A 15,259-nucleotide genomic window follows, 5' to 3' on the forward strand; every position below is an offset into this window, starting at 1 on the left:
GTTTCAGGATGATGCCTGAACGGCTGATCTCTTGACCTCAGGGCGCTGTATCAGAGATAGAAACTAAAGTCTTTGACCTTTTGTTCTATGAGTCTCTCTTTGGTAATGCTCTCTCATCTGTCCAGATGTGCATCTGCACTGTCTTCAGATGAGAGCCAGCTGTGAGATGCAGCATATGTTGGACAGTTATGGCTCCATCACTGAACCACACACAGACAGGACATGAAGAGACATAAAGTCTTACAGGAGTAAATAAACATTATTAGAGTGAACAGAAGAAGAACTTTAAGGCTAGTTTGGATTTTTGTATGAGGTACTTATCAATAATCAGTGTATTACCTACAGTAGATGGTGGTTGGTAAGCCCCTACTTTGGACAGGCAGCCGAAGTACTGGTACAGGGTTAGCAGTAAAACATATTTTAGCCACCCAAAAAAATATATATCATATTAAGTTTACGCTATATTAGAATATTTTCAGTGCTTTACCTAGCCATAAGGCAGCATTTTCTGATGGGAAACTGCCATGATATAAGCTGAATATTGCCCTTTCGAAAGCCACCAGACTCCCTTGACAAAAACATTAATATTAGCTCGCAGAACATGGGAGTTACTGGTCTGTCACTGCCTTGATCAGTTAGTTTGTTTGTGTTATTGTCTGACTTAGGTGTTTTAAAGGGTTAGTTTGGGTTTACAGAAGTCACACAATAACACGAACTAACTAACTTATCAGCAGCAGACCAGCAACTCCCGTGTTCTGCATGGTAAAATGACTTTGCTGATGATGATGATGGTCATAATGATGATGATTGAATGATTTGCCAATGAAATCTGGTTGGTTTGTAGAAAGCGGTTCATTTCACATCTGAAAAGCCTGTCCGATAGCAAGGTAAAGCAGTACCTTTTTAGCTAGCTAACATCCGATTTGCTGCTGACCCTGTTCGCAGCAGTACATTGCTTAGCTTCCAACACCAGTACTCCTGCCACTTCTCCAAACTGGGGGTGTGCCAACTGGCATCTACTGTAGGTAACAAACCTACATGTGACTATGGATAAGTATCCCATACAACTCCACTTCAACAGATACAAACTCTCCCTTTAAGATTATTGCTGAATCTGTATAACTGAAGTTCTACCTTTGAGAACGTATGAGTCAGAAATGCTGGATCACGAGACGAGTGTACAAACCATTTATAAACTGCACAAGAGAAGTAATATTATGCGCACATGATGACTGCACCACAGTTACATAATAGCCGTCAGTGTGCTTAAACCTTGGTCTGTTGACAGCAGCAAGGAAACCAGGCATCTCCCATAATGCATCTGTAACCTCAAAAGCCATCAAAGTTTTTTCTGTCAAGCCTTGTTCTCTGTAATTTTCTTTCTCTGCCTCTCTCTATGTGACGACCTCATATAAATACCAGATAAACTTCAGGAATAAATGAAACAAGCATGGGTTAAACATCACATTTAAAGTAAAAACAATGAATTTCCACTAGATATTAACTTCTGCCATCTGTTGCAGCTATGGGACAATTTCCAACAGCAAAACCATCAAGAACTCCCGCCTCGTGAGCCAAAAAGATGATGTGCACGTGTGCATCATGTGCTTGAGAGCGATCATGAACTATCAGGTACCAAACAGTGAAGAGAACACTGCTGTAGAGACTCACAGTCTCACACAGATAAGTGTTATAAATGTGAGGATTATGTGTTTCCTGTGCAGTCAAATATGCATTCAGGTTTTTCTGACCACATCCTGTTCTCTCTCTCTCTCTCTCTCTCTCTCTCTGTCTCTCTCTCTCTCTCTCCTCTTCATGCAGTATGGCTTCAATATGGTTATGTCTCACGCACACGCAGTCAATGAAATTGCTCTCAGCTTGAACAATAAGAACTCACGGTAAGATCTGAGGCCCCCATCTCCATAGACGCAGGGCTGGGTCAAACAATAGGGGAAACCCTGCAGCCAGTTCACATGATATGCCTCTCATTCTCTATGGGGCTCAGCTTCCCTCTGAAGCTGGGGATCAGAGACGTATATACATGCTGTTAAAGGAATGTTTACTAAAGGAAGATTAGTGGTAAACCGCCAGGGCTGATCACTTCATAATGAAGGTGAGGAGGGAAAACACTTAAAAAGCTATAAAGACCTCCCCTCGCTTCAGACTTCAGTGTGGATTATAAGTTTCTACTCCTGTATGTTGATGTATTTATGTATTAGCTTTGAGGAGAAAAATTCTAGCATAGATATTGTACGTTTCCACCTTTAGTGGGACAGTTCACCCTAAAATCAAAAATACATATACATCTAGATTGTTTGGTGTGAGTTGCCAGGTTTTGATGGCCTATTGTCCCGAGTGTCACCAAAAAAAGCAAAAAAAAAAAAAAAAAATTTTAGAAACTCACCAGTGTCTCTTTCCAGAAATCATGATCTGGTTACTCAAGATCCACAGACCTTGCTGTGATCAGTTTCACATAGGAACTTTTTTTTTTTTCTACCAAATTACACTCACCATAATGTTCCCATAACATTTCTGGAACGTTTCTTCCAGGTTTCTAATAGGGAACACACCCTCAACATTCTAAGAAGGCTGTGCATATATTTTTGTTCAACATGACGTTGAGTTTTTCAAATGGGTGTTTTTGTCACTTTGAGCACCACAAGCTGAGTGCCATCTAGTTCAGTTTTATTTGAGAGAAAGCAGACATCTTTATGGCCGATGTCTCCAAAACACAGCGGCTCACACCAGAACAATCTCTATGGATAAAGGGCATGAGAGGTCAGAGGTAAAATGTGTGTTTATGATTTAGGGTTGAACTGTGCCTTTAATTTGAGAGTGAGTTAGTGTGTGCAGTTGAACTTTATCTAGCTATGTTGTCTTAATGAGTGTCTCCTGTACTTCCAGGACGAAAGCTCTGGTCCTTGAGCTGCTGGCTGCCGTCTGTCTAGTCCGAGGAGGTCACGAGATCATCCTGTCAGCGTTTGACAACTTCAAAGAGGTGCCAAACGTCATTAAAACATTTAATGCTATTAGAAGCATTTACTACCCAAGGTCTCACTCTTTAGAAATTGGTAGTAATACATGGCTATGCCTGTGAAAAAAAAAATCTAACCAACATTAGTTAAATTGCCGTCATTCCCCACATCACTGGTGTGCATAAGAGCATAAAGGGCTGGTGTAGAGGGATGAAAAGTTGAGGTCTGGGAGTTTTCATGTGTACCGAGGTTGTAAGCACAGCTCTACGGTGGCCTGTCTGAGGTCATTAGTTTCATTAAGACACCAGATGTGAGCCAACCTTGAACAATGATAAGCATCAACTCCCTGATGGGAGCCAGTGTACCACAAAGGTTTGCTTAGCCTCTCGGTTTCTGCCTGCACAGCCATCTAAACACCGGAACGAGACAATTACCTCGCAGTCGAAGAGCCCCAGAGAGACGCAGCAGCTAATCAACCCACCAGTCAAAACAAGATGGTATTTCTGTGGTGGTATTTGTTAAAATGATACATTAATACAGGGTGACAGGTCTATGAAATCTCACAAGATGGCCACCTATGGTCTTCAGCCACAGCTGGACCAGCAATCACGTGTTCAGTCCACAACTACTATTTCTGGTTAGGATAGTCAGAAATGGGCATGGATTTTTGCAGCACTGGAAAAAACCCTGTGTTTTTCCTTTTCCCCTTCCAGCGTATTTTTGTGTAGGAAACTGGCTAAAAAAATCTGTCCCATGTCTTTATCTTTTGCTGGCTTCCCTTCCCATGAATTATGATAATAAGCAGAGGTTGTTGTTGCAAATGGAGGAAGCTTTCCTCTGTTTACATACAGTAAAAACTCTTGGGGTGGATTATGTTTGATCCTGGAATGTGTTTAATCATAACAAAATACTTTATTATGCTATGATTTGTCCCATGAATCAATATAAAACAGTGGATACACGGATCACTTTAGGGGACCTATTATTATACGATTATTGCATCATCTCAAGACACAACAGAGCAGTAAACACTGAGGATATATGATGTTGTTGACAAGTAGAAATACATAATAATATAAGTAGTTAATTGCAGAGGAAATGGACAATTTCAGGAAAACATGACAGTGCTCAGTGATCTTGTGATGATACAAACCAAGTGTTTATATCAGTGTTGAGTTTTTTTGCAGTCCCAAAATAAAAGGGTAAAGTCTCTTGGGATAAAGTCGCCAACATAAATCTGATTAATTGTTACATTAGACGAGAACTTCGAATGTTGGGCTTTTTGTCTGTCAGGGGTGTCAAACAATTTCAGCACATGGGCCAATTTGATGTCAAGTGGACCAGACCAATAAAAACCATTGCATAATAGCCTATTTATAACAACACCTCAGATTTTCCACTTTTTTAGTATGAAAAAGTACATTATGACGGTGTTCACAATTGATTAGCCACCCATTTACAAAGATTCCACTTTCAGTCTACTGTCATTACATATGCATGACAATGTATAGATCACGTTCAAACAGCTTGTTGAGCTCTAGAAGTTCTTTATATTTTCCATGTCCATTTTATATTTGCTCTTGTAATGACTGCTCTGCAATGTTTTATACTTTTTAATGTCATCCAGTGGGCCTGACTGGACCTTTTGGTGGGCCAGTTCTGGCCCATGAGCCACATGTTTGAGACCCCTGGTCTATGTCCCTTTTCAAATGTTTGCTCCTACATTTTATCTGAAATTGTAAGATCATGTGTTAATTGTTTTTTCTCAAATTCTTGGCAAACAAGACTTAATATTAAACCTGAATAACATCTGTATTTTTGCATCTTTTGGATTTTAGGTGTGTAAGGAGAAGCATCGCTTTGAGAGACTGATGGATTACTTCCGCTGTGAGGAGGGAAACATCGACTACATGGTAACATAAGCTTTGTACCATGGAGTGAATTTAAACGTACATTTCTGAGCCTTAACCCGTTTTTGATTCTATTCAGGATATGATGTTTACATACAACATAAAAACTAGTTAGTCCTATCCTATAAATAATCATAACAGTAGGCTGTTTATATATGTATACAGTAAGCTGCTTACATGTGTAATACATAACCAGGATACTCAAAAAACCCAATCATAAAATGTGTTTACATTCACACTAGTGTTTTGGTTTTGATCTCATTCAGGATATGTTTACATAGAACATGAGAAACCTGGTTATTCATACCCCTGTTTACATGATTCTAACAGTATCCAGGTTCCTGATCATCTGTGTGCGGTTGTATCTTAATATCTCATTATCTCAACCACTCTGATCTGTACTGACAAAGAATGTTTACATGCTACAGAATCCTGGTTTCTATTGGAGTTCTCCAGGTAGCATTTCCAGGTTTCTGAAACATTTACATGAGCAAAACACACCCGGGATACTCCAAAAACCTGATCACAACCAAGATACTAGTGTGCATGTAAATGCAGTCATAGATTTGTGGAATGTGTGTTCATCTGTCTATCCAGTGAAAGGCATCTGGACCTAAATCTGTCTCTGTCTGTGGTCCAGGTTGCATGCATGCAGTTCATCAACATTGTGGTCCACTCAGTTGAGGACATGAACTTCAGAGTCCATCTGCAGTATGAGTTCACCAAGCTGGGACTGGACGATTACCTGGAGGTAAAGTTATGATGCTTGAGATGAAAACACACCCTGGAGTGGAGAATATTAGTACTATTAGTGTGTGCAGAGTCTCACTAACGCTGATTCAATCTCCCTCATGTCAGAAATGCAAACACACAGAGAGTGACAAGCTGTCGGTGCAGATCCAGGCCTACCTGGATAACGTGTTTGACGTGGGTGGTCTGCTGGAGGATGCTGAGACGAAGAATGCAGCCCTGGAGAAGGTGGAGGAGCTGGAGGACCACCTGTCCCATGTAAGTGCATCTACACCACCCCGCCTGGACCACCAACACTGCTCTCCAGGGCTCATTTATGAGATTGTTGTGGTACACCAGCCATGTACTTAAGTCGGCTGTTTCTACGTGGTGATTAGAAATTTACTCAGTGTTTGCATTTCACAAGTGGTTCAGAATAATTATGGGGTGGAGAACGCTGGAAAGTCCTGCACGTGAAACAATCATAATATTGTTCTCGTGTTTGGCTCATTCTTTTGGGGCAGTCGCCTCCGTATCCCACGCTGCTTTGCAAAAGACCTTCTTCACATTGGAAAAGGTCGTAGGCAGCCCCTGACATCACTCAAGGAATTTCATAACAAACTCTGCTCTCAGGGGTCAGGAATGATGGGGGCAGATGAGGGTGAAGATTCCCCGAGAATTCCTGTGCAACTTGTGTAATCTGTTCAAAATCAAAAGTAAAAGCTGTGTCATGCTGGTGCTGTGTCATGCTGCTGGGTATATCTTATTTCTTATTGATGATGCACAGTGTGTAAGGGAGGGAGTGGAGCTGGGAGAGATGCCTGAGCTGTGGATCAATTCTCGAAATTACCACCACTCATCTCTGCCGCTCTGTCCGTCTTCTCTCCCAGGTGACGGAGAAGCTGCTGGAGGTGGAGAATGAGACAATGATGAAAGTAGCAGATCTGGAGAAGCTGCTCCTTCAGAAAGACAAGGACCTGCAAGTCATACGGGTAAGGAGAAAGGCTTCACTTCACGTCTCTGTGTGTTAGCCGAGATGACTTTCAGATGCTTGTAGCTAAATTGCTGTGATAGCAAATTAGGTCAGCAGGAAACAGGATGTTTCTTTTGCTTGTAGAGTCATTGTTTTGTGCTCTCTATCACCCCCTGGTGGCTGCTCAGGAGACCTACGAGTCAACTAACAGCCAGGTCAACACCCTGAGGAGGGTGATCAAGGAGAAGGACGCCGCTTTCCAGAGGCACTTCAACATTGAGAGGCGGCTGCTGGAGCTCGAGCAGCAGGGCACCATCCGTCTGCACAAGAAGCCCGATGGAGACATCTCCATCGAGCCACTGGGAGTCAGTGGTGGCAGCCTTGCGATCCCGCTGGGGGACATCGGGGAGCTGTCTTTGGGCTCCACAGCTGGTTTAACAGAACCAGGAGGACCAGACACCAGTTTACCACCAGCCAGCGAAGCTCCTCCACCTCCTCCTCCACCTCCACCGCCTCCTCCTCCTCTCCCCTCTGCCTCAGGTGATAGAGCATGACTCACAGTGATTATGTCTGGTGACACATATATGTGAAAGTTGACTGTGCTCGGCTGCAGACCCTCAGAGGAGGTCTATTTTCAGTTCCCCATCTTTGTTCATGCGTGCCAAGCCAGGTGATGGGTCACAGCAGTGTTCTTCAGGCCCAGACAGGAAAGGGAAATACAAGGCTTGTTTCCTTTGTGTGTGTGTGTGTGTGTGTGTGTGTGTGTGTGTGTGTGTGTGTGTGTGTGTGTGTGTGTATGTGTGTGTGTGTGTGTGTGTGTGTGTGTGTGTGTGTGTGTGTGTGTGTGTGTCTGTGTGTGTGTGTGCACCAGACTGTGGCACAGGAGACACAGCAACAACTATTCGAGCATAGCATAGGACATCAGATACAGAGGTATCATAATGATTTAGATAAAATATGAAGAGACAAGATCAAAATGATAATGTAGAATTGATAAAATCAATTAAATGCTTTTTAAATTTTTGGTATCACTTCATTTTGTTGTACAGAAAAATTTGATATTTACTAATGAACGAGTAAGAAATGAATCAGGATCGACCTCATAGATAATGAACTGTTAATGAGTAATTCCTGAATAACTGTGATTCAAAGACTTTATAGTAAACAACGATGAGTAATTAGAGAACAGACTGGGAGATGCTATATGAATGAATCATTAGACAATGATTAATCTACACCAGTGCACCTCTGTTGTTTCTTCTGAATCACAATTAAAAACTCACCTTTTTAGACGAGCTTCTCTTGGTGCCACATAATGTGTTTATTCTGTATGTGCTCTTTTACCAGTATGTGTACTTCATCACTGTTGTTGTTGCTCTTTGTAATTATCATTATGGTATCATTTTCTTTGTCATATATTGGTTGTCTTGTCTATTGTTGAGTGTCCTTGGGTGTCTTCTTCTTCTTCTTCTTCTTCTTCTTGTAAATATCTGTGAATTGACATTCCACTTTCCTCCTGAATTGTTCCTGATTAACTTTGAACCAGCTGCTAAGTGGCACAAACTAGTAACAACTCATTATTTACTAATTACTTAATCATTAGTCCCTCTTCCTTTGTCCTGTCAACTAAAGTGATACACGATACTGAGTAGCTACTAAGTAGCCCCTCATTACTTCAGTAACTACTCAGTAGAATGTATCACTTTACTTGACGGGACACAAAAAGAGTAAGTAATGTTTGAATAATTAATGAGTCAGCGGCTGGTTCAGAGTTAATCAGGAACAACTAATGAGGAAAGTTGTCAGTGTGTCCATTTACAGATATCAAAATCACAGTTACTCATTGACATTTAATTCCATTCCATTAATTACAGGTCCGAACATACCGGTCCCACCACCACCACCTCCTCTCGCTCCACCTCTGCCAGATGCTTCTCCCTCTGTTATCCTGAGTGTGGGTCTCTCAGGTAAGAGCTGATACAACTTAACATACTTCTGTCATGCACTTTTATACTTTAGCGTATTTTATTCTACTACAGGCAGTAGAGCAAAAGATAACAGTTGTTTTAATTGATTCTTGTCTACAGCTATCAGAATCAAGAAGCCCATCAAGACCAAGTTCCGCCTGCCTGTGTTTAACTGGACGGCCTTGAAGCCCAATCAGATCAATGGCACAGTCTTCAATGAGATTGATGATGAACGTGTGCTAGAGGTAAGTCGAGTAGATAAAACTGCCAAAAAGACTGGGAAAAATCTCTAGGTCATTAAATATTCATGACTAAACAAACAACAAAATTTGAGTTTACAAAAGTATATATCCATGTGTAGTATTTATGAAAAGTTTAACGCTTAAATGCTGAGGTAAACTGTTTCATCCAGATTGTGCAGGTGTAGTTTAATCAGATGTGACTGACAGTGTTGGCAACATAAACGGTGACCAACCAACCCTCACATTTTGATTCAAATGTTCCTGAATACTGATTTGCTCATAGAAATACAGTATATGATCTCACCTTTTTTCAACTGTTCAGAGAAAAACGAAAATACTGTTATCTCTCATGTAAAATGACCAAAGCTGACAGAAAATAATTAAAAAAAAAAAAAGCATACAGACTTCCATTGCTTAGAGTAATAAGCTGTTTTTTAGGACTGTTTAAAGGGATAGTTCACCCAAAAATTAAAATTCAGTATATGTACTCACACCCATCCAAACTGAAGGTCAGGTTTAGTTTTTTAGTCCAGAAACACTGCTGGACTTTCACAGGAAAACAGCTCTGCAGAATCTCACAACAATTGAAGTGAATGATGACCAGTTTTCAAATGGAAAAAAACAAAACAAAAAATGTCTCCATGCTGCTCGTCTGGTGCAGTCCAAGTCTCCTAAAGTCCGACACGCTGTTCACTTGCACACGCACACCGTCACACCACACACACCCAGTTCAGACAGTGTGCACACACATGTGAACGTGACTCCGAACTAAGGATCTACGGTGGAGATTTAGCCTAAAAACATGGTGTAAATGACATCTTTCAAGTCAACTTGGCATGTCGGGGCTTTAGGAGACTTTGATCACACTAGACAAGCAGTATGGAGGCATTTTATTATCTTTTTTTTGTTGTTGTTTTCCGTTTTAAAACTGGCTACCATTCACTTCAGTTGTTTGGGAGATTCTGCAACATTGTTTTCCTGTGAAACGCCAGCAGTGTTTTGTGGACTAGAAAACTAAACCTGATCTTCAATCGGCATTAAGGTGAGCAGATAATGACTGAATTTTAATTTTTGGGTGAGCTATCATTTTAATCTAAGCTCAGGATCAGTTAAGTAAACCTGTCACTTGTATGCAGGAGCTGGATCTGGAGAGGTTTGAGGAGCTGTTTAAGACCAGAGCCCAGGGCCCAGTTGTGGATCTTTCCTGCACAAAGAGCAAAGTAGCCCAGAAGGCAGTAAATAAAGTCACCCTGCTGGATGCCAATCGTTCCAAGAACTTAGCCATCACGCTGCGAAAGGCTAACAAGGCCACAGAAGAGATCTGCAGAGCAATAGAGAAGTATGCACTTTTCCCGCACTCGAAATGCTTTGTAAACCATTGATAAGATAGAGAAAGTTACAAATACCTGTTCTGTTTACTCAGGTTTGACCTCAAGGCCTTACCTGTTGACTTTGTGGAGTGCCTCATGCGTTTCCTGCCCACGGAGGCGGAGGTGAAGGTGCTGCGTCAGTACGAGCGTGAGCGCCGTCCTCTGGACCAGCTAGCGGAGGAGGATCGCTTCATGTTGATGTTCAGCAAGATTGAGAGGCTCACACAGAGAATGAACATCATCACCTTTGTGGGGAACTTTGCTGACAACGTCAACATGCTCACACCACAGCTCAATGCAATCATTGCCGCTTCCGGCTCAGTGAAATCTGCACCAAAGTTAAAAAGAATGCTCGAGGTAAGAGACGTGTATGCCCCCAGTTTGTCATGTCCGTCTGTGAACCCATGGCAAAAATCGGGAGGCCACAAGGGGAGTTAAAGCAGAGAACCAATTATTGTGTGTATTGATTTATCCTTCTGCTTCACTTGTAGATCATCTTAGCTTTGGGAAACTACATGAACAGCAGCAAGCGAGGCTGCGTTTATGGCTTCAAATTACAAAGTCTTGACCTGGTGAGTGTTGGAGACATTTCCCAAGTTTATTCCCATACCAATCAGCACAAAAACATGCCACACAGATCATTTGTGCAGTGCTTTTGCTGATATTGTACTCATATTCAATTCTATTGTTACACAGCTGCTGGACACCAAGTCTACAGACAGGAAGATGACGTTGCTCCACTACATCGCTCTCATTGTGAAAGAGAAGTACCCTGAACTGGCCAACTTCTACAATGAACTGCACTTTGTGGATAAAGCTGCAGCAGGTGAGTTCAGACAAAGCATTAGGGCAGATTGTTTTGCTGTGAGTTGCAGAGTTTTGGAGATATCGGCCATAGAGATGTCTGTCATCTCTTGAATGCAATGAAAAGTTTCATGTAGAAACTATTCACCTTGTAAGCTAGCTCAGAGGAGGACACCATTACATCCCGAACCATCCACTGCCTGCCTCAAGAAATTATATCCCTTATATTTAATATTTATTTTATTGATAGCTAAATCAAGTCAGTCAACATTAACCCTGCTTGTGATAAGTTGGTCAATTAAAATGCTCTCCATTTTCCATACTGTCTTGTAAAATACAATTTTTTACATTTTTATTATTGATTAGTCCAAACAAACAGCATGCATGTTGTTAGGGAAGTACTTATTGAATACATGTTTTGTGTGTTTGTTGTTTGTTTAAAATATTATAGGTTATAATAATCAATGGTGTAGGCTACATTTATTAAGTACTGTAATTAAGTACAATTTAGAGGTGCTTTACTTGAGTTTTTCTGCTTTATGTGATTTTTATTTGATAGCTTTAGTTGCTAGTTACTTTTGAGATTAAGATTTTACACAATGAATAATGTAACAGGCTTTTAAAATGCAACACATTGTTAAAGTTGAAACCAGTGGCTTTTTACTTCTTATAAAAAGCAGCGTAATCAGTGTCACATTTCAGATGTCTATGATTTAACAAAATGATTGGTGTGCAATAACAACTGGCTATGATGCAATGGAGCACCAGATAAAATCTTACGTAGGGCACCAAATTTGTCAGAGCTGGGTCTGACTTTGGCCAATCTCTCCAATACTTGGCAACTCACACCAAAACAATGTAGATGGATAAATAGCACCACAGGACAGAAGAAAAATACACATTTTTTTCTGTTACTGAACCGTTCCTTTAATTCAGAAAATATCTATAATAGTTTGTTCAGATCTGTAAATAAAACATTTTCTATTGACTTTGTACAAAAGTATCTCTGGAAAATGTGCTGCTGGACGTCCGAGAGCTTGGGAAAGGCATGGAGCTGATCCGGAGAGAGTGCAGTCTCCATGACCATGCAGTCCTGAAAGGCTTCCTCCAGGCCAGCGACACACAGCTGGACAAGCTGCAGAAGGACGCCAAGACGGCAGAGGTATCACAACACTGTCCTCACCTCCTAACCTCAAAGAGAAAAATAGACATGAAGCAAACTTGTGTACCAGATGCAGCTCACCGACCTCTCACACACAACTCATCATGACTCTAAACCCGACAGTGTTTACATACATTGCTTCCACTCTGGCACTGTCCTCCTTTCCAATTCTAGGAAGCCTTCAACAATGTGGTGAACTACTTCGGAGAGAGTGCCAAGACGACTCCACCCTCGGTGTTCTTCCCTGTGTTTGTGCGCTTCATCAAGGCCTACAAGGTGAGGACAGTGAGCCGATGCAGCGTCCGTGTGTCTTTCTTCACCGCTGTGCTGACAGGGTGCAGCTTTCTCTCCTGGCCGGAGGGGAAGTTCCCTGGTTTCAGACTCTCAGTGAGAGCAGAGCAGGGCAGAGCTTTGGCTGCCTCTGTGCCACAGGACGTGGCGTATACTGCGAGGCCAAATAACAGGAAAGGCCAGCTGGGTCTGACTCCAGAGCTGCAGCTGTGGTGTTTAGACTGGTTCTTGCCCCCCCTCTGCCCCCTCCTTCCCTCCTCCCCTTTACCCCCGGACAGCCTCGCCCTGCCCCACCACGCAGCACACTTCCTGAGATTGTTCTCAGTCTGGATTTATGGGATCTGCTTAAGGAAATGTGCAACACAAGGATTTCTGCATATGTGTCTGAGCGTCTACGTGTGACTTAAAGGAATAGTATGATATTTTGGGAAATATGTTTGCTACATCAAGTTCGCCTAGTGGAGAGGTTAATAACATAAAACGGTGAATAATATGAGGAGTTGGTTTTTTCAGTTTTTCAGTCTTTGATTGCCAAATGTCGAAGCTTAAATTTAACGTGAGTGAGAGACAAAATAACAAATCAACCAACCCCTTAAGTAGAAATAAAACCACAATACAAATAAATTACCCAAAAGCTCCGTATCATTACAAAAAACAAAAGGAACAAGAATGGAACAAAAATAGCAGCTCTCGCCTGTGGAGCTTCCTGGCAATTAGTTAAAGATAGTAGTTAAGAAACCAAAATAACAGAGTCTTATTTAAATTAACAACATGTTGGAAATTGTCTTTCCAACATTATCGTCTGGCAATAACGTATAACAAAGAGTGCCATGAGTTAATTGAAAAAATGAATCCCTCTCTCTGGTTAAAATAAGTCCTCAGCTTGAGCCAGCAGCCTATTAGTTTACTTTACCGTAGCAAAAAGGCTGGAAACAGGTTAACCAGCTAGCTTAATTCTGTCCGAAGGTGAAAAAAGAAGGTTTAGAGACCCTGCTAAACAAATTTTGTTATATTTGGACAGAGAAAAGCTAAGAGTCCCTCCATATTCTTTATGCTAAGCTAATTGGCTGCTGGGTATAGCTTGAACCCGAATAATATGCTTAAGTTGGTTCGTTCAGTTTTCCAGCTGTTTATTGCCAGATATAGAAGCTTAAATTTAACTTCACCAAGAGCCAAAAATATGAAACCAACCTGCCTTTCAGCACAAATAACAAATACAAATAATAACTGTTAAATCAAGCCAATTGTTAAATCAGCCAATTGGCTTTTAGCTTAGCATAAATACTGGAAACATGAAAACCAGTTAGCCTGGCTCCGTCCAAAAGTGAAAAAGAGCTTTAGAGGTTTGCTTGGCATATTTTGTTCAGACAGAATAAGGCTAACTCTCTCCCCTTTTTCAGACTTTATGCTAAGTTAAGCCAAGCTAATTAGCTGCTGGCTGTAGCTTCATATTTAACATATAAATATGAAAGTGATATTGATCTTCTCATCTAACTCTCAGCACAAAGTGTCATTCCCAAGATGTCGAACTGTTGCTTTAAAGCACATTTGGTGTATTTCATAAGTAGTTGTGTGTGTTTGAAAGGTTAAAAATGGAAGGCAGAATGAGAAAGAATACATTTCTAATGAGTGGTTGCACTCATCAAAGTGTTGCGTGTTGCATGCATGTGTTCCCTGTTTATGTTCTACTTTTGACCTGTTTCCTATATCCTTAAAGGGCCAAATGAATGTACTGACTTGGATTTATTTGAGCTAGAGTTTTTTTTTCATTCTGTGAACAGGATGCAGTGGAAGAAAATGAACAGAGGAAAAAGCAGGAGCAAGCAATGAGAGAGAAGTTACTGGCTCAGGAGGCTAAACAGCATGACCCCAAGGTACTGTACAGTCACAGTGCATGAAACCGAGCTGAATGAAACCTATCAGATGTTTACTTAGTGCTAAATAAAGCTTTGTGGTGTGCCAAGAAGCACAGTGAACAGTACAAATATTCTCTCTGCGGGTGCAGGTCCAGGCCCAGAAGAAGAGGCAGCAGCAGCAGGAGCTGATCGCAGAGCTGCGCAGGCGGCAAGCCAAGGACCACCGGCCCGTGTACGAGGGAAAGGACGGCACCATTGAGGACATCATCACAGGTGGGCCAGACAGCACCCTAAAAAGACCCCGTGTGGGTGCCGGCAGCCCCAGTCGTCCCAGGTCGAGGATGACTGTGGTCATTCACTGCTCGGCTCCTTTGAAGTGCACCTTGTGCTACGTGGTCCAGACACCGCCACATCTGGAGCACACCACATAGCAGCACAGCAGTCACTAGTTATTCTGTGATGTGCTGTCTAGTTAGTTCTCACTGAAACTGTTGAGCCTCAATATGTAGACAGTCAGACAGACAGTTTGATTTCATTTTAAAGGATTTTTACTCATGAGATCCTTTTTAAAAAGCCACTAGGTGTAGATTTATTGTATAATTATAGCACTTTTAAAATTACTCTCACGGTGTTTTGTGTGTGGAAAAATAAGAAATTTCCAGTGAAAACTGATAAGGGACTATGTGAGTGTCTGTCTTTAATCTACCACTAGGAGTCACCAAAGTCAGATGTGTTAAAATTCTACATGTAGGGGCTTTAATGGGAGAAAAAAGCCATATCTACAGCCTCAGGATAATTTAACTAATGTTTTTTTTTGTCACAACTAAGTGCTTAAAATGTAAATAATACAAATGTTGCATTCATGTTATTTGTAGTAATGTTAATAATGCTTCTATGTGACTACTGTCAGAGCTGTTAACAGCTTATTATGGAACTGATGCCTTTCCATGACATACTCAGTACATCTTAATCTGATAGCC

The 15,259-nt window shown here is 41.4% G+C and overlaps 1 protein-coding gene across 5 annotated transcripts in view; it reads left to right on the plus strand.

The window, feature by feature from the left end:
* Nucleotides 1-15,259, plus strand: part of fmnl3 (formin-like 3) — a 49,707-nt gene that overhangs the window by 25,788 nt on the left and 8,660 nt on the right. For all 5 annotated transcript variants that reach the window (XM_084721035.1, XM_084721034.1, XM_084721032.1 and 2 more), the window contains 18 exons: nt 1,524-1,632; nt 1,822-1,898; nt 2,905-2,998; nt 4,814-4,888; nt 5,526-5,636; nt 5,744-5,893; nt 6,505-6,606; nt 6,776-7,127; nt 8,462-8,554; nt 8,675-8,799; nt 9,933-10,135; nt 10,220-10,523; nt 10,658-10,738; nt 10,863-10,992; nt 11,972-12,132; nt 12,307-12,408; nt 14,205-14,297; nt 14,429-14,552. In XM_084721035.1, the coding sequence (XP_084577161.1) occupies nt 1,524-1,632; nt 1,822-1,898; nt 2,905-2,998; nt 4,814-4,888; nt 5,526-5,636; nt 5,744-5,893; nt 6,505-6,606; nt 6,776-7,127; nt 8,462-8,554; nt 8,675-8,799; nt 9,933-10,135; nt 10,220-10,523; nt 10,658-10,738; nt 10,863-10,992; nt 11,972-12,132; nt 12,307-12,408; nt 14,205-14,297; nt 14,429-14,552 (2,486 nt within the window). The remainder of the gene's footprint in view (nt 1-1,523; nt 1,633-1,821; nt 1,899-2,904; nt 2,999-4,813; nt 4,889-5,525; nt 5,637-5,743; nt 5,894-6,504; nt 6,607-6,775; nt 7,128-8,461; nt 8,555-8,674; nt 8,800-9,932; nt 10,136-10,219; nt 10,524-10,657; nt 10,739-10,862; nt 10,993-11,971; nt 12,133-12,306; nt 12,409-14,204; nt 14,298-14,428; nt 14,553-15,259) is intronic.

Source organism: Lutjanus erythropterus, chromosome 6, assembly GCF_056507025.1.
Source record: "Lutjanus erythropterus isolate fLutEry1 chromosome 6, fLutEry1.hap2, whole genome shotgun sequence".
Lineage (NCBI taxonomy): Eukaryota > Metazoa > Chordata > Actinopteri > Lutjaniformes > Lutjanidae > Lutjanus > Lutjanus erythropterus.